The 23,374-nt window shown below is 40.0% G+C and overlaps 1 protein-coding gene across 5 annotated transcripts in view; it reads right to left on the bottom strand.

Moving 5' to 3' along the window:
• Positions 1–23,374, bottom strand: part of LOC111867594 (myocardin-related transcription factor B) — a 340,472-nt gene that overhangs the window by 10,434 nt on the left and 306,664 nt on the right. For all 5 annotated transcript variants that reach the window (XR_002843368.2, XM_033752733.1, XM_023857581.2 and 2 more), the window contains 9 exons: positions 21,495–21,626; positions 19,847–20,014; positions 18,933–19,750; positions 13,727–14,045; positions 12,433–12,705; positions 7,858–8,200; positions 5,910–6,237; positions 4,062–4,336; positions 1,850–2,033 (listed from right to left, as the gene is read on the bottom strand). Coding sequence is in view for 4 of the 5 variants with exons in the window: in XM_033752733.1 (XP_033608624.1) it covers positions 1,850–2,033; positions 4,062–4,336; positions 5,910–6,237; positions 7,858–8,200; positions 12,433–12,705; positions 13,727–14,045; positions 18,933–19,750; positions 19,847–20,014; positions 21,495–21,626 (2,840 nt within the window). In the remaining variant the exon portion in view is untranslated. The remainder of the gene's footprint in view (positions 1–1,849; positions 2,034–4,061; positions 4,337–5,909; positions 6,238–7,857; positions 8,201–12,432; positions 12,706–13,726; positions 14,046–18,932; positions 19,751–19,846; positions 20,015–21,494; positions 21,627–23,374) is intronic.

The raw sequence follows: 23,374 nt of genomic DNA on the forward strand, positions 1-23,374 counted from the left end.
TGGGAAGAGAAAAATAAGGATTACTCTCAATGTGGAGAACCTTAAATTGGGATGTCACTGTGTTATCTTTATTTTAATCATTTACATATTTATAATTTACTTGTGTTACTTGCCGCTGAGTAATAAAATGTTTTATCTTAAATATCCAAATATATGAGATGATGGTTAACATGTCGCAACATTCCAAGTTCCCCCATCACAAAGCCTCGTTTTAAAGTGGATTTATATGATAATTCTGTCATTTTAACCCTTTCATTCCCAAGCATGTAACAATTTCACTGTGAGAGATTAATCTAAGTATTTAGGAGCAAACTGTACTATCTGCTACATGGCACAATAACAGTTTTATAAAGTTGTCTGTGTCTATGCCATGCATGATGACACGTGAAAGTGGAAGTAAAAATCCCTGCATTCTTAACCTTGGCTCTAAATGGAAATCGAGTGGCAAGCTTCACACTTCAGCTTTCTTTTCCTTATGGAAAGGGATCCTGGCATCCACTGGATGGACCACATCATGAAGAAACTAGTCCTTGTTCCCATTTGAAATCAAACCTCAGTTTGCAGCCCAAGCCAGCCACTTTACCAACCGAGCCATCCTGACACATATACAATACAGAATATGATTTGAGGTCATCACAGTGGTGGTTTTTGAAAGTTATATCTTCTGGGATAAAACACTATGTAGACCATTGAAAGACAATTTAAATTTTGGAAGAAGGCGTTGCCTCCCCCTTCAGGGTCAAAGAATAAGCCAAGCAATAAACAGCATAAGGCATGCAGAGCATAGCCTGCTACCTGTTTCTTGCTTGGCTTATTCTTTGACCCTGAAGGGGGAGGCGATGTGTTCTTCCAAAATATCAGCTGACTTTCAACAGACTATAAGGTGTTATATCCCAGAAGACAGAACTCTTCAGTATAATGTATACTGCACAAAGTACAACAGAGAAGTCCCATCTGTACACTTGTGTACTCCATCTCTAAAAGTATACAGAATGGTGGTCAATAAAATTTGGAATTGAGAGTAAACACAAAAAGTTCAAAGGCTACCTTAATTATATTTCTTATCAACAAAATATAACTGCTACTTTATACAATAATAACTCTGAATAATGGATCAACATACAAAATATTTGTGAAACCTAACAGTAAAGTTGTCCATATGCTTAATGAGCACAGTTCCATAAATATGAATGAGAGAGTGGTGGTACAGGTCCACACATTCCTAACATAGGCACTACATGGAGGCAAGAGATCAGTTTCACACTCTGGCCACCTTACTCTGGTGAAAGAATGCCAAGAAACCAACTATTACAGCATACTGAGTAATTCTGTGATTTCATAAACATACTCATAATGTCCAATTATCCTATCCAGCAGGGAAGTAAAACCTTTCTGAACTGACCAACACATATGATCTCATGTTTAAATCTCATGAGCTACGGCCTTGACATGTGCAGTAGCTTTACGGCTGCACCAGCAATGGAAGGTATTTCAATCTGTATTAATGTTTTTGTGTTCAGCAGTCTTCCCCTATGTGCAACACTACCACTAACAGACACAGCTCTTACCCTTCCTCTTGTGCACCTCAGAGCATGTCCTACCGAACAACATGCACCGATGTTTCAGAGGAACATGCTGTCTCCATCTTCAGATTAAAAGAGTATGCCAAGCATACAAGCATGAGCATGGAGAGAGAAGGATGGTCAGGATATGAGTCCTAAGTGAATAAATCAGAATAGATCTGAGGTTCTTATAGGGATTACCAAATTACATGGCACCATATTTCAAAAGGCAATAATCTTAATAATCACTGCTCTAAGGCCTCATATCTCACATGTTTATTACTGACCTGTTTGACCTTCAGTTGCTTTGTGGCTTCCTCATACTGTGGAGGTGGCTTTGTGACTAGGAACTGCTGTGGGTCTGAGCCACCCTGAGGCAAGGAAACACTTGGACTTGCTTCTTTTGAGCTACCTGTTGAATGCTGCTGCTGGGTGACAAAGGAGCCGAAGAAATTTGGTAAAGATGAAGTCCTGTAATGAAATCAAAATCCAAGTAGGTTCAGAACCTGCTATCACAAGAGCACAGTATAGTTTCCTCATTCATGTCAATATGGTTCTGATAATTTTGGAGTAGAGTATACCGCCAGTGACACTTTTTAAAGTATACAGAACTATACACAGGTACAGATATACCTCATATACCACTGATCTGACCCCCCAAGGTTTCTCCACCTTGTCGTGGTGGTGGGGCTTGCATGACTCTGTGACCTGGAGAGCTATGCTGGCAGTAGAGTAACTACCAGTAAGGTCACTTGTGTGGGAAAGGTCATGAGACTAGCAACCTCATCCTGTAAAAAGAATTTTGTTCAGAAACCTAACAACCAGCCTTGGGTCATAATTTGTGGATCCATTCCTATGGTAGCACGCATTGGTTGTGGAGACTGGTTGTAAGGGAGGCCAAGGCTCACCCAGGGCTGTAGCGCTGGCTTTACTGGCTTTACCAACATCATTTTACAGTACAATCAATACATAATAAATAAAACCCCATCATAATATCATTTGACTGATAGCCTGGGATGTAAATCAGAACTACGAATTTGTAAGGCATGTGTATCAAATCTACATCAACAGAAAATGTATCAAAATCTTCAACAAACAAAACTTGCAGGATTAGTCTTTATGATATGCAATTACTTGCTTACTGTAACAAAGAGCTGGCACAGTTCACTTGGTACAGCAACAGGCTATGGGTTGGATGGCTTGGGTTCAATTCCCTGCAGGGAAAGAGATATTTCTTTTCTCCACAGCAGCCAGACCAGCTCTGGGGCGATCCACCCAACTATCCGATGGATACTGGGAGCTCTCTCCCCAAGAGAAAAGCAGTAAGGATGTGAAGCTGACCACTCACATACTTCTAACGCTAAGGCCAAGAATACTGGAGGTATTACTTCCAAACTCCAGTATGTCTTCATGATGTGATACTTAATTATACAGACAAAGGGACAATTTTACCATACTTTCACCTTGGCATAATACAGTTACTAATAAATAAATTGCACAATAAGCATAAAGCATCCACGCATATTCACCAACAATGCATCTCCCATTTATATAACTGTTACTATGGAACTATTCCTCACTGTACCGTTGTCTTGCCTAACATCATGTTTTCATGAAACCAGCTGATGTTAGGCAGGGTATACCTGTACCTGTGAAAGAAGCTACCTGTCTTTCCCCCAGGCCTGTTTTCAGTAATGTTCACACTTTACAACTCAGTAAAAATGTTTAAAAATGCTCCTCAGAATCAGGGATGGAAACAGCTCTTCAGAACTTGGTAGACACTGCTGATCAGTAGAAAAGCCCAGGGGATGATCAACACATATTAGAAAAGAAATTATTGCAATGTATGTTCAAGAACTCATCCTTACATGAATCACTGTGAGGAGTTGTAGTTATGTCATCTTATGACACTAGAAATAACCTTGTTAAAACAATAAGTTCTGGGAAGAACTAATTGCCTACTTTCTTTTCACCACATATTAAGCATCTTATATGACAAGGACCACAGAGGAAACACTGCATCCAACAGCACTTCTATTGCAGCCTGTGTATACGTTGCCACATGAAAACTGTTTACCAAGAAGTTGCCTAGCAATGGCAATCTCTGCTTGTACCATCACTCTGGCTTTCAGGCACTAGGGTGGAGGTTGCAGACACATAGACAAGAAGGTGATCTCATAATCTTTTGCTCCATGTCTTTTACTCCGCAAGTGAACTATACCGACCAAGCGACACCCACTTGTCAGTGAAGTTAGTGCCAACTTTTGCGGATAGAGGGTGTCACATGGTCAGCGCAATGAATCCCCATGGCCGTTAATCTCGGTTTTCTAGACTGGCTCATAAGCCTTTTACTTTTCCAAGACAAGGAAAGTTAGCTAAAAAAAGTTCTGTGGAACTAAGTAGATGGCATCTAATCACATATTCCCTCTTTTCCAGCCATGCTCACAATATTCAGTAGATAAAAGCATCCAAACTAACACTGAAAACAAGAGCACTAACCTCTGGTGGCCAGAAACACCATTCAGAACAGAAGCCTTTTGTTTCTGGAGGTTTAACTGGTTCAGCACAATAGCTGCTTGCTGTTGCCCCAGGACAATACTCTTCGCATTGTTTCTCTTATTATTATTACTATTATTGTTATTATTATTATTATTATTATTATTCTTGTTGTTGACAGCTGACTGTTGCTGTTGCTGCTGAAGCAAGTTTGCTATCTGCTGCTGCTGGCTCTGGCTCTGAAGGAATGCTGCCAGACTTGCCTTCGCATTCAGACCCTGCGAACAATTAATAGAAACACTTGACTACTGAATGAGTGTCTAATACCAACAAAGGGAAACTGTACCTTGCTGATCTTCTCCTTTGTCTAAAATGCTCAATCAAATGCATCTTACATCTCACTGCTCATTTTGACAGAAAACCATAGGCCTACTGGAGTAAAAACAAAGCTTTTCTTTATCAAAGAAGTGCCTTTTTACATTTATGAACATTTTAGCACTATATTAATCAGCAATGGAAGTTCCTAAGAAGTTAGAAATAACAATTTTGGCTAATATTGTCACATGTTACTAACCAGATATGGGGGATGGATTGGTATTTGGATTTACTGAACCACTATAACTCGTAACTACAACAGTTTCATGGATCTACACAATCTACATATCAGTGTAATGTAGCATACACAAAGTCTTCCATGTCTTCACCAGTCACTGACTGCTAACGGCTCACAATGGATATTATCCTGTTTGTCGATTAGTCGGTTAAATTGCTGCTGGCCATCACCAGGACAGTCATTCCTGGCTTCAGTCTCCTCAAGATAGCCTCACCATGGACTGCACAGAAAATACTCTCTCCAACAGCTCTTCTATTGTTGCATGTTTATTTGTTGGCTAGCAATGGATGACATCTCTTGTCAAACTATTCTATTACATCACAATATATTTTATAACAATTATATAAATACAACATACTTCTACCTTGCACAACCACTTTCGAGAAATATTGCTAAAGAACATTCTGCAGCGGAAAGAAAGCCATTGAATAATGCAGGAAAGTTTTTCTTTGCAACTGAATTTTATGTGACTATTGTTATTTTCAAGATATTATGTTCCATCCAGATAACCATCAAGACCCACTGATTGAGAAACATGATTATATTAATGATCACCAACCTCATGGTGATGAACCAAACACGTATCAATCACCATAAAGCGCAACAGTTAATTCAGCCCACGTCAAGAAATAATATTTTCTTTTGCTGCATTATTCAACGTCACTCACTGGGCCATGAAAATGCATTTTTGTAATGCTTCATATTTTTTAACTTAAAACTGCATTAATTTAGGAAAATGGTGAGAAAATAATACGCAGCAAAAGGGGTGACGTATGCCGGTTCCTCATGAAGAATCAGACCTAGGATGTAGTGGGATGGCTGGTAGGATGGTTAGTATTCTTGTCATATTTTAGATTGCACTGTGTATGATACTTATTTAGGATGACTGGAAAAAGATTATGAAATTCAAGTTATTTTAGGTCTACTTTTGTGGACAAAGTATTATTTCTGATGGGAGAAAATGCTGTTTTTATTATAGGAAACATTTCTTTAGGAATACATCTCCACTTATAGCATGGGAGTCAACAGAAAAAGAGGGACTGCTTTGCAGAATTTCATGATACAGACACACTTTCAGGAACATACCCCTTCCTTTAACATCTAGGCACCCTGTATACAAATTCTGACTTTGCTTGGAGGAAATGGATGGGGAAGGAATGAAGCAAAATCTGCCTGGAACACTGACATCCTACACCTAGACATCAGCTTTCCTTATCAGTTCTTCCAGTATCACTCACTTGCTGTTGCTGCTGGAATGCAATATGTTGCTGTTGCTGCTGCCTCTGTTGTTGCTGCTGTTGATGAAGTGTCTGAAGTTGTTGCAACTGCATTTGGAGTTGCTGTTGATGGATTTTTTGTACAAGGTGCTGTTTAAGCTTCTGCTGTTTTGATGCTATGGCTGCTGATGTGGTTACAGCAGTAGCAGAAGCTGGATCAATAACAACGCCATTGGACAAGGAGGTAGATGGTGCTACCAAGGCCAGTTGCTGCTGTGGCTGTGGTTTGAGCCGCTGAGTGTTAGTTAATTCCTTACTGTTGCGAATCTGCTGCAACTGTAGTTGTGACCTAAAGTATCAAAATAAAAATTCAATTATAACATTCTGCTTGGGATTAGTACATTGTTCCAAAGCATAAATGTTCATATTAATTTGTATGCATACTGTTTATATCTAATTTGATGTTACAACAAAAGAAAAATATATTTTAATGTAACTAACATGCATTTCTTGTACAAAAATTGTGACACAAGAATGTAGACAAACACATCTGTAGAATATGTATGAAAGAAGTCTGGAAAGTTAGGTAACAATTTCTTTTTGTGAGAGAACTTCAACCATACTGTTATGATATTATTCAGTAATCAAGGCACATTATCTGCCATGTTTGGGGCATGGCATGTACTGGTTATAAGAACCTGCACAGTTGCAGAAGAGAAACACTTGTGGGAACCCAATACAAAGTCAAAATAACTCGTCTTCTCTTTAATTCTGACATGCAGTCTTTTTGAGGTGAAATATTGAGCTCATGGCCGAAAATTTCAGACACATACACTGTAGCACAATCGCAAATTCTACTACCATCAACTATAATGGCACCTGCGTGATATAACGATGACGGGCAATTCTGCTGCTGGGGGTCTGAGGAATTACCATGGGGTGGCTGGACATATGTGTATCACAAATTTGTTTTTGAATAGCTTTATGGAAATAGCACACCCAATGGGGCATGTAAGTAAAAAAAAAATACAACATCTAGGACACGAAGGTAGCACAATGCTAAAACTAAGGACAGAATGATACTAATAAACATGTATTATAGAATGCCGAGAACAGCCGCAACACAAAAGATAGGAAGAACAGACATCCTATAACATCAAAATCAATAACAATAATAATGACAAGGTACTTTAAGAGTACTACCTACAAAGTGCACAGTGTAGTGGATTCCTTAATGAAGAGTTGCCTGAAGATGGCCCTGTGAGGCCAAAACATGTAGCACATAAACACAGAATGTCTATATAGTTTTATGACATTTCAAACATTTTAGTGAATTAAATATTGATTAGTATCAACTAAATCTATATTGATATTGTTGCATTATATACGGAAGATTATAAGTGATGCTTCAATTCAACAGGATGCTGAAATGTGACATATGTGAACCAAATACAAACAAAGAAGCGACAACAATATTTCAAATGTTTATGATGGTATATTTATGTTTTATTTATGTTGTAGTCCACAATATGAATCTTAACCACTGTGAAAACCTCAAATCCCATATTTTGATACTATCTGTGGATTGTGTTATATATTACCTACTTTATCATTAATATTCCAGATAAACGAGGATTTGTTCACTATATCTCCTGAAGTTATGTACTAGTACAGATCTAATAATGACTAATTAAAGTAAAAAAAAAGTTCCATCTTTTGGGGTAGAACAACATGTCGTTCAGTGAAAGTCAACTAATATTTTGGGGGAACACATTTCCATCCTCAGTGTTGAACAGTAAGCTAAACAAGAAACCAGCATGAAGCAGGCAGCAAGCAAGGAGTATGTTCCTCTGAAACAATGACTGACTTTTACAGACTACACAGGGTTACATTCCTGAAGACAGAACTTTATGCAGTTACTACTATGAGAACCTCAGATCCAAAACAGAGTAAGTTATATGGTTCTTACTTGAGTAGTTCACGCTCCAGCTCCTCGATCTTACGTTGCTGATCACGAATAATGTCCTCGCTAACCAGGTTCTGTGGCTGTTGCTGGGGTGAAGGAGGTGGAGGTGAAACTTGTTGCTCTGATGGTGAGCCCACAGTAAGAGAGCTGCCCTCTGTTGTATCCATGTCAAGGTCAGCAATCCCAACTGAGTCTGGGGACATATTCTGTGATAAAGGAGACAGCTGTTGATGCTGTGAGCTGGGTGAGAAGGTAGGCAAGCTCACTTCATCATCCCCTCCAGAGCCATCATGCACTAGGGCCATCTGCTGTGTGGGTGGGGAAACTGGAGTCTCCATTGAAAGACCTGTGAAGATGAACAATCTCAGATAAGGATTCTTGAAATCTTTATTCTAAAACCATTGCTGAAACATAAGTCTTTACAGATTTAGCAATACCATATATGGTATACTGTGACACAAAAGTTCGATAACAATTTAAGAAATTCTTATCCATTATTTCTCATCTATTTCTGCATCCTACAAACAAGATCTGTCAACAATTTTTCTAATCTTAATTTCATGCATCCTGCTGTGCTACAATATACAACTCTTTAACGAAGCGTCACAACACACCAAATAGTAAAACATCAAAGTCAGCGTACAGCTGTGGCTTTGCTACATGTTTCGGCCACTACCGGCCATCATCAGGCAAATACATATGAACAAAAATCTACCATTTAACAGCAATCATAAAATGGATATAACACTATTAATCGTACAATTTTAAAATTGCTTATGCAAAAATACAAAAGTTCAGATTATACAAAAATTAAAATTGGAAGTATTATAACAAGATAAGATATTAATGATGTTTTCAAAAACATTTAATCAGTCGTTAGATATACTTTGTGTGCGTTTCCATAGACAATAGGGAAATTCGATATTACTTTATATAGAAGATTTTAAGAGAGGCCCATGGTGTAGCAATTAATGAGTTCGAAAATAATATAAAAATAGTAATGTTAAACTTTGTTATAATTAAATGATTTAACATTGAAGATATAGTTTACAGTATATGTTGTTACTTACTATGTAATGCTGCCTCGTCATTAAGAAGAATTGTCTTATCTTATCTTGTTATAATACTTCCAATTTTAATTTTTATATAATCTGAACTTTTGTATTTTTACATAAGCAATTTTAAAATTGTACGATTAAAAGTGTTATATCCATTTTATGACTGAAGTTAAATGGTAGATTTTTGTTGATATGTATTTGCCTGATGATAGCCGATAGTGGCCGAAACATGTAGCAAAGCCACAGCTGTACGCTGACTTTGATGTTTTACTATTTGCTGTGTTGTGACGGTTCATTAAAGAGTTGAACAATTTTTCTCTTCTGCACTAAAATCAACATCTCATGACTTCCCTATATTATGCAATCTGTACAATTTCAAGTTCATAACTTGTACTCTTCTCCAAGTATAATTAGAATGATCAAGTCAAGGAGGATGAGGTGGGCAGGTAATGTAGCACGAATGGGGAAGACGAGGAATGCATATAGGATATTGGTGGGAAAGCCAGAAAGAAAGAGACCACTGGGAAGACCAATGAGTAGGTGGGTGGACAATATTAAAATGGATCTTATCGACAGATAGGATGGGATGGTATTGACTGGATTGATCTGGCTCAGGATAGGGACCAGTGGAGGGCTCTTATGAACACGGTAATGAACCTGCGGCTTCCATAAAATGCTGGGAAATTCTTGAGTAGCTGCAGAATTGGCAGCTCCTCAAGAAAGGCTCAGCTTCATGAGTAAGTAAGTACAATTTCAAAAGATGTAAAAAGTAGCATAAATGAAACATCTCTCTTAAAAGTGAACATATTTGCAAATGCTAGTCATGGAGTTCTATTTTGCCTGCTCCATTACCAGAACAATGCGAAAAAATTACTCAAATGAATTCTCTGTGGCCAGTACCTTTCTAAGTATAATCATTAAATGATAAACATTCCCACGATGACAAAAATTTAAGTAATGTCATTTTCATGATTACTTTACATTACCAGTACATGCTATATTTCTTCCCACCTTCCAAGGGTAGATTTTTATAAATATACAATGGTTTCCTATTTAGCAGACATTGTAAAAAGTATATATTCGAATGTAAATAAATAACATTCTTAAAACTAACAAAACCTTGGGCTACTTTAATGGCATGCACATCCAGTAACTTGTATTCATTGGAGAATGTGGACATACAGCACAAAATCTCTGTGTCAGATGAAATAATTCTGAATATAAGTATCTGTTAGCTCTCTGATCAAACTAATGAAACAACAGTCAGGAGACATTTTGTTCTCTTTGAGGCATGGCTGAATCCTGCAGAAAATAATTAAGACTTTCTCCCCAACAGAACCATTTAAAAAGGCGTTTTTTTATTGCTAGTGGGGTGGGACTAAATCCCTTGTACTGTGGCCACTTCTGGCCTATTGTACCAGCCCCAGATGACAGATGAGGGTGATTGTGGAGCAACTGGTGGAATGAAGATGGGCAGGAGAAACCGAAGTACTTGGAGAAAACCTGCTCCAGTGCCACTTTTTCCACCACAAATCCCACTTGACCAGAACCGGGATCAAACCCAGGCCGCCATGGTGCGAAGTCAGCAACTAACCGCTTGAGCTATGGCGCAGCACCAAAAAAAGTCTTGCTCCTGGGGGGTAACATTTAAATGACTGACTTAAGGGATTAATTTACTGCACTATTAGATCATGGGGAATAATGAAGCATAGGGCACATGGATCTATGGTCTCCGTGGAATGTGAACTTTCATTACGGTAACGATAAATAAAATCAGCTATCTCATGACTCCATCATACCCCTTGATACATATGCGCGCACCCCCCCCCCCAAAACATGCACGCATGCACACACACACACACAGAGTCTTAGTGCAGCTTCACAGATTATTTGTTGAGTCACCACTTAGTCCGTGCTTTCATGTAAATTCAATGCTATGTTCAGGCCACACAGGGCCATCATCAGGTATATATGATGATTTATGTAAATTCTTATTCTGTACCATGACATCACAGCTGAAATCTAGAACAGTGGAACAAATAGATGAGGCCATTGCTTAGCAACAGCATGATAACCACACTTCTGCAGCAACAGATACTGACATAACAACAGAGGACATGTTTTCTTTGCTGCCCATACTGAGGTTAGACAACAAGGACCAATTGGACAAGCCACTCAGAGGTCAGAATTTGTGGTTAGAAGTCTTCAGCTGCACTGTTAGCGGCTGCTACTTAGCAATGACTAGCAAATCGAATGGAAGACTGCATATATGCAGTAGTTGTAGTGATTCAGTGTCTGTAAATCAGCAAGACTGTTATAGATATTTGTAGATACAAGTTATAAGCATCCAATAAATCCAATTATCAATCCAAATCCCATGTCCAGTTACTAAAACATGATTGGGCCGTGCCATAGCTCAAGCAGTTAGTCACTGGCTTCCCACCGTGGCAGCCCGGGTTTGATCCCGGGTCTGGTCAAATGGGATTTCTGATGGACAAAGTGGCACTGGGGCAGGTTTTCTCCGAGTACGTCGGTTTCCCTTGCCAATCTTCATTCCACCAATTGCTCCACAATCACCCTCACCTATCATCTGGGGCTGGTGCAATAGGCCAGAAGTGGCCACAGTACAAGGGACTTAGTCCGACCCCACTAGCAATAAAAGAGAATACTAAAACATTATGGTATTATAGTATTACATAGAGTGTGGAAGACTATGTGGGTCATGGCATTCTCATTACTTTAGTTACTTTTTTTTCCAGAGAAATGTGTATTTCATGGATAGCACATTCCAGCTGGAAGTGTGCATGGACTATGAACTTGCTGTCTTATGAAGAGTATTCATTCGCATGTTTCTGCTGTGCTTGCAATGAAAAGCTGCAAAAACGCCCTTATGAGGGTTCTCATGTCTGTCCATCTGTCTTCATGGAACAAGTCAAGAACTGCTGAACAGATTTTCAGGAAGGCTCACAATGGAGATCTTCATAATAAAAATTTTCAACATATCCCAACATTCAATAAAATCAGTCAAAAATAACAAGAGACTTTACATAAAATCCCACAGGCATTTCAATGCACATCTTAAATGTAATTTATGGATAATTCAAATGTTAATCAGAGCAGAAAATGCTTCAACTAAACATGACAGAGAATAACGAAACATGTTTCTTGTCCAACATACTAAAATCATGAATGTCAACATATTTAAACAAGAGGGATTTCTATGGTGTGTCATTTCATAATTCAGAAAATCCACAGGGACATTATTCAGCAAATGTGCAAAGAACTGTTACGCTATGCATATATGTCCTAACTTGTTATACTTGCCACTGACATCTATTAACTTGCCTGTGATTACTGAGTGCACATTTTCTGGAGCCCTGATTCCATAAATTAAATAAGATGCAATGAACTATACTCGTACTGGTCGAAAATTTTAATATATGCATGTGTATGATTTGTAAAAGTAACACAGCTTTTGCCATCATTTCCCTGTAGTCACATTATGTCAGAAAATATTTACCTGACAGTGACTCCTCATTAATGACTGGGCCAGGTGTGTCCATGAGAATGTGACCCATCTGAGTCACTGGAATGGTTGCTGCTGCCGTCGTGGTGGTAGTACTGTTAGTGGTACTCAAGACGGACGTGCTAGTGATAGACATCACGTGGCTGTCCTGTTGTTGGGATGAGCCAGTCAAGGAATCGCTGAATGGTTTCAGACGTTCTATTAACTGAGGCTTTGACCCTGATACAGGCAAATTCCTCTTCTTCAACTCTGCCTTTAAGTCACTTACTATTGGAAAGAAGAAAACATTACATAAACTTGAGGCACAAAATATTTTCAAGTGCTGCCCCTCTTCCACATGTGTTACACAGACACTTACTATGGTTTCTTTGTAGTGTTCAGTGGAGTGTTTACTCACACCTATTCAGCCTCACATATCCTATGTGGCTGCGAGGCCTGCTTACTTACTTATGGAACTGAGCCTTTCTTGAGGAGAAGCCAAATCTGCAGCTACTAAAGAATTTCCCAGCAGTTTATGGAACCCGAAGGTTCATTACAGTGTTCACAAGAGCCCTCCACTGGTCCCTATCCTGAGCCAGATCAATCCGATTAATACCATCCCATCCTATCCCTCTAAGATCCATTTTAATATTGTCCACAAACCTACGCCTTGGTCTTCCCAGTGGTCTCTTTCCTTCTGGCTTTCCCACCAATATTCTATATGCATTTGTCTCCCCCATTCCTAATTATGGACATATGCAAATATTGAAAACTTATCAAAATAGCAGTCTACAGTCATTAGTCCTATGAGCATGGACAATGGTAGGGGAATCCCCTTTCCTCCTTGTGGATAAATCAAAGTTGAAAGAGAGAAGTATATATAAAATATCAACACCAAAAAAAATTTTTTTTTAAATATTCTTCTATCCTGAATATTCTGGGGCAGTCATTAAAAATTTCTGAAATCAATTTCTAAAACTGTGGTCCACTGGACCATTGGCATTCTGTGGCAGTCCACCAGATGCTCCATGGCATTATATATAGTTCACAGAGTAATATATAAAACATACAATAAATAAATTAATTAAAAAATTATAATAAATCATTGTTTTCAAAAATTTACTTTAAACTGGTAGATAAATCTTTATGAAAACTTGTAACTATAATTTTCCTGTTTGCAGAGAAAGGGCAACTGCATGCCCCTTGCAGACAAGGAGACTGTGCAAGTGAACTGACCGTCCACGTAGTAGACTGTAAGTCCATAGGCACATTTTCTGCCTTCCCTGGTGGCACTCAAGCAGACATTTACCTTTCATATCCTCCAGTTTTGTGAGGGTGCGCAGTGTCTGCTGTTGTGGCTGCTCCTGCTGAGGCGTTGGTGGAGCCTGCAGTGGCGCCGGAGAGGGAACTGGTACTACTGTGTTCGTATTTGAGCTGGGAGCTGCCACAGTGACTGTGGGCGCAGCACTTGTTACAGTATTTGCCACTGTGTGTGTGTGCGCAGCAGGGGGTGATGCTACTGCAATCAGGCCTGATAAGGATGTGGCTGTTGCAGCAGTGCCACCACTCAAAGAGTCTGAGCTCACAGACAATGGCTTCTGTGCTGCTGGCAAGATAATCTGTGGATACTGTGCAAAAGGAAACATAATGAACACCATACATTATCTGACAAAGGTCTGGTATGTTTCTCAAGCTGAATAATCACTGCAGCAAGTTTCATTTTCACCGATTTTCCTTTCTTGTTGCAGCAACATGTAACAAGCTAGCATCTCTAAATATAAGTAGTCAACATAATTAATAGGGCCCAGATCTTTATGCACTAAAACACTTAAAATATGCACCAAAAATGAAACAATATGCACTGTATTCAGACTCACCTATTTACATGTATCATCCACTGCAGAAAGTAGCATCACAATAGGCAACTGGAAGTCTTTCAGTGTTTTGTGGAGACAAACTGTGTCTGTTTATAGGCCGAGAATGATCTTTCTACATCAACTGACATGATTAGACAGTATTTATACACTGATGCCGAAGGTTCGGAACATTCATCTGGCAAAGATACCACAATTCCACTCAAGTACTGACTAACTGACTGAATCTTTTTTAGTCCTGGGTTCGATTTCAACACCTTTTCTAACTTGCATTTTATTTCTCTCCAATTTCGTCCGGAGTAGAATTTAGTGAACAAGTTGCTTTCTGAAAGAGCTGAAGTGCACCACAAGATTCTAAGCTCTCAATAGCTTTTGAAACTGTAGAAATATGTGCATGGATAAAATTTACATCTTGATAAACAGTATCACTTCCAAACACCAATTTTGCTTCACGGACACATGCATACACATCTTCAAGTTTTGTAACCACTTCTTTTACTTGATTGAAATTCTCCTGATAAAATGAAACTGCAGATAACCATGTCCCCCCCCCCCCTAGTTAGGACAGGTTCAGGTGGCAGAGGAACCTGAGGTAGGCAATCTTTGTAGAACTGGACACGAGCTGGTGCTTTCAGAAACAGTTTTTTTCTCACTTGCAATTAAATTGTTAACAGCTGGAAACTGTGTGCGTTTTTTTTTTTTTTCTGCAATACAGTGTAATCCGTGCGCTAAACAGGTTACGTGTATAAGATTTAGATGAAATACTTGTAAGGCCTTTGCTTTTTTTCAACATATAGGAAGCTCCATCTGTGAGTCATACGAGCACCTTACAACAATTCTCAATTTCAGATGGCCATAGTATGAGGGGCGTTCTAGTTCTAAGGCCTCTGATTTTTTTCTCAGGACTGGGAGCAGATAGACACATGCGGTTTAGTTTAAAATACATGTGCACTCTTTGTGAATGCGTGACAGAGATGGCAGCACTGTACAGCACATAGAACTCTAGTGGTGGCAGCGAATGTGAGGAGTGTTTTTGATACTTAAAATGGCGACGTTTTCGTTACAAGAACAGCAAGTAATCATTCGTTTTCTCCACTTGAAATTCATCGCCAGTTGAGTGAGACATGTGGTGATGGTGTCATGAATGTGAAAAATGTGCGTTCGTGGGTGCGACAGTTCAAAGAGGGCCGAACGTCGTGTGACAACAAACCAAAACAATCTCAGCCTTGCACCAGCTGGTCTGACAACATGTTCAAGCGAGTTGAGAAAGTTGTTTTGGAGGATCGCCTATTGAGTGTGGAAAACATCGCCTCCAAAGTTGGCATTTCCGTGGGATCTGTGCACACAATCCTGCATGAAGACCTGCGAATGCGGAAAGTGTCCTCCAGGTCGGTGCCACGAATGCTGGCGGACGACCACAAGGCTGCGCGCATGGCAATTTGCCAGGCGTTGTTGACACGTGATGAAGGCTTAAAGGGTACTTTGTTTTCATCAATTGTGACAATGGATGAGACATGAATGCCGTTTTTCAATCCTGAAACAAAGCACCAGTCAGCTCAATGGAAGGACACAGACTCACCGCCACCAAAAAAATTTCGGGTAAGTGGCAATGCTGAAAAAGTGATGGTGGCCATGTTTTGGGACAGCGATGGCATAATCCTTACTCATTGCATTCCAAAGGGCACTACGGTGACAGGTGCATCTTACCAAGATGTTTTGAAGAACAAGCTCCTTCCAGCACTGCGAGAAAAACGGCCGGAAAAGGCTGCACATGTGCTCTTTCACCAGGACAATGCACCAGCGCAGTGGGTGTACGCGACGCAGCAGTTTCTTCATAAAAACAACCTTGAAGTCGTTTCTCATGCTCCCTACTCACCTGACCTGGCTCCTAGCGATTTTTGACTTTTCCCAACGATGAAAGACACTCTGCGTGGTCGCACATTCACCAGTCGTGTCGCTATAGCATCAGCGATTTTCCAGTGGTCAAAACAGACTCCTACGCAAGATTTGAGGCTTTCATGGCGGTGACTATGAAGAAAGCAGTCTTCTGGAATTTGGCACCGTGTATATGTGGTGTTAACCGACGTTTCGGAGGAACGTATCGCCTCCATCTTCAGGGTAGAAGAAAAAATATATAAGAATCTGCAAGCAAAGAGACCATGAGATGGAGGCGATACGTTCCTCCGAAACGTCGGTTAACACCACATATACACGGTGCCAAATTCCAGAAGACTGCTTTCTTCTCAGACTCCTACGCGTTCGCAGCGGCCATGGAATCATGGTGTCGATGTTGTGAAAAATGTATATGGCTGCTGGGAGATTACACTGAAAAGTGACAGAAGTTTCAAATTTTTTGAATGATTGTGTGAGAAAAAAAACCGGAGACCTCAGAACTTGAACGCACAACATAGTAGCACAGAATCATTTACAAATCTTGCTATTGTGCTATGGTTAGTTTTCTCGAGTACTCTGCAAGCAAGAAGATGAGGTTTGCCACGTTCGTCTGGATGTAGCGTACCAACTACGAAATTTGCTATGTATCGCCACATATATCAGTTCTCATCCACCGATATCCAGACACAGTTCCCTCTGACGTCAGAACGGATTGACTCCAGACCAGATTCATACAGCAAAGGTAGATAATTTTTCTAAAAGTTGATTCATCTGGGATTTTTTGAATTATATAATATTTCTCCAGAAATTATTGCAGAACTGGACTGCTTAATTTATTCAATGGAATGTTGCTGCATACTAAAGCCTTACAAAGATCGGCTGAAAATGTATTAACAGAGGACTTGAGTTTGACCTTTGTAAGAAGTAGCTGTTGTGGTGTGCTGTTCTTCTTCCCCTTCTTTGCTGCAATATGTGCAGTCCTCCTTGAGTGTTCTTCAAGGTGAAATCTTTTCACATTTTACTTCCTTTGCGCAAACTTGACAGTACACGATGACACCGTCTGTTGAATAGTCACTATTAGCCGACACCCAACGATTTTTTAAATATCTACCGCTGCACTTTTCTTTAGGTATTTTCAATACAGGAACACTTTTTTGTTGCAGATTATTAAAGAAAAGAGTAACACATTAACTGAAGAGAATTCTCTCAAGACCAACCCTCTGATGCTACTGTCTGCTGTGATGGTCAAAGGAATGCAGGAAAATCCCACCCCCTCCCTTTCGAAATAGCGAAGCTACCTTCTTGTATTGTAAGCGGTGAAAGTGCCGTTACTCAGTGAGATGAGAATAGCAACTGGCAAGGGATGTCCAAAACACAGTCAAAACCGATTTTGCTAGAGAATATTCAAATTATCCTTAATTTCAAGCATATATGCAGAAATGTGCTCTTACGTTTAGAATATGCAATAACGACCAAAAACCCTCAAAATATGCATTTGCATATGTGCATATGCATTTTCAAAAAATCCTGGCACTAATAATTAAGCACCACACCATGACGATGTATGGAGGAGTGGAGGTATAGCTCTACCATTCTTGACACTGGCACTGGATGGAGGTGAGTGGTCAGCTTCACACACTGGCCACTTTAATCCCCAAGGAAAGAGATGAGTATCCAATGGATAGGAGGCTGGGTGGGCCCCAGAGCCAATCTGGATGATGTGGAGAACATAAAAATTTCTTGTCCCTGCCAGGAATCGAAACCATAGTCCATCACTACACCATCTGAACTAGATGGTTCTTAGTGTTAACAAGTGCCTGATTTTTTCCAGTGTCTGATATTCTGGACCAGAGTACAGCATTTCAGAAACTGACCATGCTCCCATCCTCAGCCTATTCAGCTGGATTCATTAGGAATTATTACTTTTAGTAATTTCTCCTCAGGGGGTTTGCATGTCCTGACAACCAAAAGAGCTCTGTTTGTGGGGGTGTAAGCTCCTGGCAGTATCACCCCTTCTAGACAGGTTGATGGATAGGGGCCAGATGAAAAGTAGCCCCTGGTCTGCCAGGATGTGGGGGTGGGTTTGAGACCGAGAACCTCACTTTGGAAAACAGTTAAGAGTCAAGAAACATAATGATGAATTGCAGATGAAAAATTTTGTGAGATGACAGAGGAAAAGTTATATAGTGAACAGATGGATACAAAAACAAATACAAGTATCCATTGATTTAAGAAGGTAATTTGTTCCATGAAAACTGTTTGTACAGTGAAAATTCATAAATCAGAAATAAAATTTGCATTATTTTATGTATAGGAGTCACAAAACTTATGAATTTAATTTGTTCACTGTAGAAAATATGAAGTTCAGTAAGTGAAAAATAGGTAAAATTAACACAGTTCATTTAGTGGAAATACGTAAAATGAGGGAAACCTGTAACGGAATGGAATGAGCATCTGTTGTAAAGGAAGCCAATGCTCTTCAAGGACTGCAGATGCAGGTAGGGTGCAAGTGAGAGCTAATCTTAATCACTTTATTCTAATGGACATAACTGAAATGGTACTCCTCCCATCTGAATATGGAATAAGATTAATCTCCTGAAATGTTAGGTTCTGTTTTAGGACACTGAATTTTTGCAAACATCCAGAAAGATAACAATACTGAGTATAAAACAGTAATGCCAGAAGCCTTCAGAGTTGCCTTGTCACTAACATATCAGACTACTAAAGACAATACAGTGTGCGCTGTACCTTATGTTGCCACTCTAATTGCCACTGAAGAAACAGTTGCTGTTGTTGGAGTAGCAATTCATATGATGTCTCAACAGGTGACACAGCACTCATAGCAGTGCTCTTGTGGGCATTTGGTGGACCCTTGTATTCATGGAATTTAATGGTCCTTGTCTTTGGTTGCGACTTGGACTTTGATTTCTTCCTGTTCTTATCTTTGCCTGGTGCATCAGAACGATGTGAAGACACTGTTGAAATGGGAGAAGACTGAGGTGCAGGCCTTGGTGTGATGGTGAGTGCCGGCGAGGGTGTAGGGGGTGCAGGAGGTGAAGATACGGAAACAGAACTAAGAGGGCTAAGGCTAGATGTTGTAGAACCTAGGCTCATTGGGCTTGGTGTTGGAGCAAGAGGCAAGATAGTGGGCAGTGAGGCAGTAGCAGAAGTCACTGCTGGTAACTGAGCATTTCCACCCATTACATTATTGCACAGATCTGCAAATGTTACTGTTGCAGTCTGTTGCTGTTGGTGGTCCATGCTAGACGATGCTGATGCTGCAACAGCTTGCTCAAACGCAGCCGGGGATGCTGATGTAACGACAACAGCTCCTCCTGTGGTTGGGATCGTCAAGGCAACGGTTACAATTCCAGCTGACGCTGCCGCTGCTTCTAATACATTTGACTGTTGTCTTACTTCTGGTGCTGATGTTGCAGATTGGGTCTGCTGAGGAGACTGTGCCCCTTCTGAACTCTGAGAATCTTCTTCGAACGTAATGTAGCGATTTGGATGTTGAGGTTTTGTTAACTGGCCCTCACATGTTGCCTTAAACGGTATCACACCCTCTATAGAACAGAAAAACAGAACACATACATGATATAATAACTGCTTTATGAAGAAACTGTTTTAAATGTTCCAATAAGTAATTTATATTACATTACCTTTGACTGCCCTTTCAATAGGTTCCTCTGTGTGCAAGATATTCTTCTTGATGAGTTCCAGTGGACCAGGTCGATGTGACAGTTGGTCATTTAGTGAATCTGCCAAACGTGCCTTTTTCAGCATTCGCTGTCTCTCTGCTAGTGAAGGATCTACATGTCCCATATCGGCTGTAGCAAACACAAATATTCTGCATGAAAAGCATATCAACATTTTCACAACCAATTTAATCTCTTTTTCATAAAGATTTATGAAATAATGTTTCCAATATTAATAACATGTTATAAGATGAATTTTCTGGGACATTTGTTTATGTTAAAATTTAGTATCATCAATGATTTCTATTTTACTTTCTGGTCAGGAGTTTGTTGCTCATACATACAATTTTCTGCAACCGTCGCTTGAAATTAAAGCTAAAAACATTACTTTAAAATACTAAAAGCTTACAGTTCCTATCATCTGTGTGCGGGCTCATATAAACAATTGAGTTGATCAATGTGCAAATTAAATCTTTAAGAAAATGCTTATAAAATTTTATGCATTCTTGATGGAGCTTAAGAGACATGTTCAATAACTTCTCGAGAATGTATGGAAATTCATGGTTGAAAACAGAAACATTATTCTGAATACATGTGTATCATTCTCTACTCATTCTCATGTTGCTATACCAAATGAGTAATATTTTTATTAACAAGTGAACTAAAGCACAAGTTGTTCATTTCTAAATTTTGCAACTGTCCACACTGCATACATTATTCCCCTCCCTTTTATTTGTCTCATATTTTCATCAATACCTCATCTTCTTCAAATATTTCCTTTTACAATATAAACAGCCAATTATAACTTTCTGCTAATGATTCATCAACAGAAAGTCAAACTGTAGGATTAAACAAACAACAAACTCCATGGCCTGTAGTCCACAGGCGAAATATACCGACCGAGCGACTGCCGCTTGTGGGTTAAGTTAGTGCGAACTTCTTGCGGATAGAGGGTGTCACGTGGTCAGTGCAACAGATGCCCATGGATGTTAATGTCGGTTTTCTAGACCAGAGCTGCTATTTCCTTGAATAGCTCGTTAATTATCCTCATGAGGCTGAGGGGACCCCGTTCCAGAACCACTACTTCTCAGAAAATCTGGTAGCCCGGGAATCGAACCCGGGACCTATGGACCACAGAGGCGGTCAAAAACTGTAGGTTTTAACTGCGCAAAACCTTGCACCTTCAAGTTCATCATATCTTCTACACAATCACATCAGGATATTTTGGAATAAATATTTTTTCCTTTGGTGCAGGCAGTAGCATAGTTGGTTGAGGCACTATGCTACAAGCCGGAAGGTCGCAGGTTCAAGTCCCGATGAGATCATTGGATTTTTTTTTTCAGTTGACCTAATCCTTCCAGCCGCACTATGGCCGTGGGGTCGACTCAGCCTCTAACAGAAATGAGTACCAGGAATTAATTAAATAATTTTCCTGGGGAGTAAAGCGCGGCCGGCGAGTAAGGCTGACAACCTTACCGCCATCTTTGAGCCGACTGTCTAGATAATGTGGGACCCTCAACGTCTCACAACCCTATGGGCCTTCATGGCCTGTTACAGGGATAGCTTTACTCTTTTTTATATTTTTTCCTTAACATATCTCTGAGACACTCACCTTCTAAGATGTGTTGTCTAACAAGTTCTTGCCTGTCAGGACGTTGCTGAATTTTTGCCTTGAGCAGATCGCCCATTTTGGCACGTTCTAGCTTCTGACGTTGCTCATGGAATGCTGGCGGCGTTTTCAGCGCTGCATTACATAAAGATAGAAACCCCAAACATTATACCTGATTTACATGTTGTGTCAAAATCAACATCATAGTTTAAATTATAGAACATAATCACAGGACACATTATAGACTACCTGTACTCTTAAATCAATAAATACATTTCATACCAGTGCAAAAGTAACTTCATATTTCTGTAATATTAATGGCGTCTGGAATGGAGCAAAACTGTGTAGTTTTCCTGATGTACGAGTGCTTTGCTTGTCTTCTCGGTTGTAAACTACAACTAACAAACTAATGAACTAACAAACTAACAGAGACAGACAAACAGAGAAACATACAAACTACAACAATAATAGCTATAGTTTTCTTTCACTATACAGCAGAAATTGTGATACGCAGTGCATCTGGCACCATACGGTTGCTAGATTTCGTAATTTTCCGGATATCAGAATGTTATACCTCATGTGCATCTTTGTGTACCTCGCAACCTCATGGACAGACCTAACCATTTCACTTGTCTCTTGGAACTCTGCCCCCCTCCCCCCACCCTATGCTTTCTACTCCGTTTACATCACTACTCATGTAACATAGTTCATATATAATCTAAAAGAAACAAGACACCAATTGGATTCTAAAGGGTTCTGATGATAGGGATTACTGTTTTTTTTTGTACTTTCAACTGTCATCCGGTATGTTTCATAAACTGGATATCTTTCTGCCTTCAGGTGAGGTGGGAGGCGACTATTCTACTGGGTCCGCTTGAGCTAACCACTGCAACTGTGCAAGCCGAAAACATCGGTATGACTTTCGGGCGACTCTTGCCGTTTCTGCTGGTGCACTGCAGCTCAATGTGTCCCTAACTGAATGTCACAGTGGTCAAGGTAAGCAGCTCTACCCATCACTTGCCTCGCCTTCTGTTCGGTAGAGAATAATATGTCACGAAGTAAATGGAACAAACATATATATGTAAAATATATTTGCAGGAGGAGGAGAAATATCTACTGATGTCATACAAAACTAGTCACTAATGACAATAGAATAGACGATGCTTTCGGCTGCCTTTCGAGGGACACATTGCATCACGCCCATCACAGTGACCGCGCATTCTAACGCATGAAATATCTTCACCCGCTCAAACACTGGGATCATGGGTTCAAATCCTACTTGAGGTATGGATGTTTGTCCACGTTTCTGCTCTGTGTAGGTATCGGCCTTGTGACAGGACTAATCCTCCATCCAAGGAGTCGTACCAACTGTAAGATCTTTAGTCCTGGATTAATTCTGATGTGAAACCAGCCAGAGAGGCTAATAGAAAAGGCAGAAGACGAAGACGACGATATTGCTTCAAAATGGCAGCCATACCCCCTAGAGACCCAGCATGCAAAGTCTTCTAGGCAATCAAGGACTAATTTCGTAATTCATAAATTCTCTTATTTGGGAAACACCCAGTGTTGCATTGCCGAAGGAATGCAAACCGTGCAGAAGTTGTAATAAACACAAAGCCACACGTTTACTGGCAACAGAGAAGAGCAGAGGAGGGAAGAATATGGGTCATGTACATGGCGCCCATACTGCTGTCTGCCTCCCTGCATGCATGCATGCAAGGCATTCGTTCGTCTGCGTCAGGCAAAGCGCAAAAACGGGTTTTAAGTTCCGTGAAGAGTTATGTCTTCTTGGATATAACGCTGTATACTCCGCTGAAAGTCAACCGACATTTCGAAGGAATATGTAGGCCCCCCCCCATCTTCATGAAAGAGGAGTAAATTTC

Source organism: Cryptotermes secundus, unplaced genomic scaffold (assembly GCF_002891405.2).
Source record: "Cryptotermes secundus unplaced genomic scaffold, Csec_1.0 scaffold548, whole genome shotgun sequence".
Lineage (NCBI taxonomy): Eukaryota > Metazoa > Arthropoda > Insecta > Blattodea > Kalotermitidae > Cryptotermes > Cryptotermes secundus.